We start from the raw sequence: 3,568 nt of genomic DNA on the forward strand, positions 1-3,568 counted from the left end.
GTCTCACTCCATTTTTTTTTTTTTTTTTTTTTTTGAGACAGAGTCTCACTCCATCACCCAGGCTGGAGTGCAGTGTCGAGATCTTGGCTCATTGCTGCCTCCCAGGTTCAAGTGATCTCCTGCCTCAGCCTCCCGAGTAGCTGGAATTACAGGCGTGTGCTACCATGCCTGGCTAATTTTTTGCATTTTAGTAGAGGCTGGGTTTCACCATGTTGGCCAGGCTAGTCTCGAATGACTGACCTCAGGTAATCTGCCCACCTCAGCCTCCCAAAGTGCTGGGATTACAGGTGTGAGCCACCATGCCCAGCCTCTTTTCATATAACTTCTAACCTCTTTTCATATAACTTCTAAATTAAGAATCACTTCAGCTGTCAAGGAAACCTGAGAACTTTACCTACATTTAATCCTTCTAAGAACTCTCTGCAGTGATGTCATCCCTGGCTTAGAGCTGAAGAAATGGAAATTTAGAGAGGTTAGGTAACCAGCCCAAGGTAACACAGCTAATAAAGAGCAGAAATGGAATTTGCACTGAAATGGAGTTGCAGGCTTCCTGACTCCATAGCCCATGCCTTTAACCACTAATTGTATTGCCCTCCCTACTGTTCTAGTTCTTCTACTTCCAAAATGCATTTATTAAGTAATCAATTTTTTATGGTGCTACTGTGTTAAATTCTGTGCAAAACAGGTTTCGCCCCTGCTTGTCCACTTCTTCTACTCCTTGCCACACCCAGCTGGCTACTAACCACCAAGAGCCCTGCCCTACTTCTGTGCTCATATGCTTTGAAAAACCTGATCCTGGGGTGTGCAGTCAGCAATCTGGAAGGGTGGCACTCAGATTAGGTGCACCACGCATGGCTTCTTCTCCTCCACTTCCCATCGTTTTCAAGTAATTGCAGGATTTTCAAATTAGCCAATAATGAGTAATATTCAGCGAGGCTCACAGCATTGGCATGTAGATGCAGATTTTGCTACAAGCTTGAAAGAATAATTCTTCTTTTAGCACTGTCCCTTGTTACTCTCAGTCATAGACTTTCATAATATTTTAGCAAGTGCTGAGAGCTGTGTAGCTAGATCACAGCGGAAACCTTCACGAGTGCATATATACAGTAGTTATCTTTTTAAAATTTTTCTGGTTAGAAAGAAGGCTTTACTTTCACAGCCAAGTTTTTGTTGTGAGAGAAATCAAAGGATTCCAACAGTTTTATTGGTCTACAGAAGGATTCTTTTCTAGATATTTAGCATCTCCTCGTGCTCCTCACATTTTATAGTTATCTCTTCTATGCAAATATCATTAAGCAGAAGCATAACTTACATATCTTCTCATTTCTGTTAGGCATCCAATGCACTGGAGGAGCTTTGCCTTGTGATTATGGGAATGCTACCAAAGCCTCAGGTAAGGTTGAAATAGTGTTTTGTTTGTAGACAAAAATTATCCAAAAATTTCTTGGAATTTCTCCTGGAAGAAAGTATGCCCAATTTAGGAAGCACGCCAAGACGGTAGAAGAGGAAAAATTGATTTTGGATAAGAAATACTTCAGATTCTCTGATGTCTGAGAATTGAGCATCATATTAATGGAGTTTTCAGTAATCTAATTGGGAAATCATGTGTCCCTATCAAATATAAAATTAGCTCCAGTCCAATGGGATAAATATGGGGTCACATTGGCTCTCTTTTTTTTGCCCTGACTCATGCGACTTTGGAGAACAGATGCATCTTTCTAAGCTGCTAAGTGCATCTTATGGTTCAAAGGTTAGGACATGGTACTTTGTGGGAGAGTTGGACATTAAGAATGGAAAAATTAAATAAATAAATAAAGCAAACTGTATTGTCATTGTCTTGGTTTCTTATTAAAATGACTTGATTCTTCTGAGAGAACTTTTTATCCTGGAGTGAGGGTAGATGGGAACTTGAAAAGTAGCATAAGCACCATACCTAATTTTATATTCTGTGTCTTATTGATAAACTTATTTTAAAGCTACTTTATTAAAGATAAGAGCTTCAGGTTTGAATATTATATTTTTCATTTGCAATTCTAACTTAATCAGTGGGCATTGGTACACTCTGACTTCCATACCTTTCATATATAATAATTCAAAGAAAAAAACATTGATATTTGAAAGCATAAATGTTTTATGAAACTAAATAATCTCTGCTTACAACTGTATGTTTATCCATTGTTTCTAATGGTGACACTGTCCAAAAAGCATAATCGATTTTTTCCTAATTAAGATAAAAGAAATGACAATGGTGTTTATTTATGATCTTCCGTTTGTTTTATTTATTTATTTTTTTTGTTTGTTTTAAAAGCAAGTGAGAACAAGAAAGTACAACAACAGAAAAGGAATTATAAGATTGTAAAAATTATTTTATGAAAGCCATCAGCAACAACTCATAACCTTATTTAGTAATAAACAGTAAAAATATTTTGATGTGATTTTTTTCAGTCTTTTCCTCTGACTATTCCATCATGTCATTATGTAATAATTTCCCATTCTACCATTGTTGAATATTTAGGATGTTTCCAATTTTTTTACTCTTATGAACAAAGTTGAGTCAGGAGATCTTTATGCACATCTTTATTTGTAAACAATATTTAGTTTCCCGTTTATTTTTAGAGCAATGGATGCTTAACTAATTTCAGTCTTTTTTTTTCTTTTTTGCTAATTTCAGTCTTATATTTTATATGTAACATAATGAGTCATGTGTTTTAAAAATTATGTGTTATAATCTTATAACATTATAAAATTACTGTATCTAAGATAGTAAAATGTTATAATATATAATGATATATAATATCTCTTTTCAATAGGAGCAAGATGAAAAAGATAATACTAAAAGGGTAAGATGTTTCATAAATATATACCTTATAAAATAATAAAGGAAACCACTAATTTTTTATAGTAAATTTTGCTGCTTTTTTTAAACAGTTTTTATTTCATTATTCGAAGACACAGAAGTTGGGCAATTCAAATGTTGTGGTAAGTTGTAGAACTACTTCTTAGTAATCATTAATTTGTTTTAAAGAATGAACCTGTTTTTGCAGTATAACAGAGCTAGATCAGAATTCAAATTTTTTACTTTAAAAGTTTATATGTGAGTAAAGAAATGAAATTCAATATTTATTATACATTTATTTTATATGTCAATAACTACCTGTGCATTAAATTCATTAATTCATTCATTTAACAGTCATTTACAGAGTATTAGCTATGTGCCAGATACAATTCTAGGTACTAGAAATATAGCAATAAATAAGACAACATTTAAAAGAGAAATCCCTGGACGAACATGGTGGCTTATCCCTGTAATCTCAGCACTTTGGGAGGCGGAGGCAGGTGAATCACTTGAGGCCTAGAGTTCGAGACCAGCCTGGCCAACATGGTAAAACTCTGTCTCTACCAAAAACACAAAAATTAGCAGGGTGTGATGGTGCATGCCTGTGGTCCCAGCTACTTGGGAGGCTGAAGCACAAGAATCACTTGGACCAGGGAGGTGGAGGTTGCAGTGAGCTGAGATCACATGACTGCACTCCAGCCTGGATGACAGAGCAAGACTCTGTCTCAAAAA

The 3,568-nt window shown here is 35.3% G+C and overlaps 1 protein-coding gene across 1 annotated transcript in view; it reads left to right on the forward strand.

Annotated features, from left to right (window-relative positions):
* The window catches only part of NMU (neuromedin U), a 30,575-nt gene that overhangs the window by 16,663 nt on the left and 10,344 nt on the right, over window positions 1-3,568 (forward strand). The window contains exons 4-6 of the mRNA XM_017540346.2: window positions 1,334-1,393; window positions 2,811-2,840; window positions 2,929-2,979. Of these exons, the coding sequence (XP_017395835.1) occupies window positions 1,334-1,393; window positions 2,811-2,840; window positions 2,929-2,979 (141 nt within the window). The remainder of the gene's footprint in view (window positions 1-1,333; window positions 1,394-2,810; window positions 2,841-2,928; window positions 2,980-3,568) is intronic.

The sequence above is a fragment of the Cebus imitator genome, unplaced genomic scaffold (assembly GCF_001604975.1).
Source record: "Cebus imitator isolate Cc_AM_T3 unplaced genomic scaffold, Cebus_imitator-1.0 Scaffold124, whole genome shotgun sequence".
In the NCBI taxonomy this organism is placed as follows: Eukaryota; Metazoa; Chordata; class Mammalia; order Primates; family Cebidae; genus Cebus; species Cebus imitator.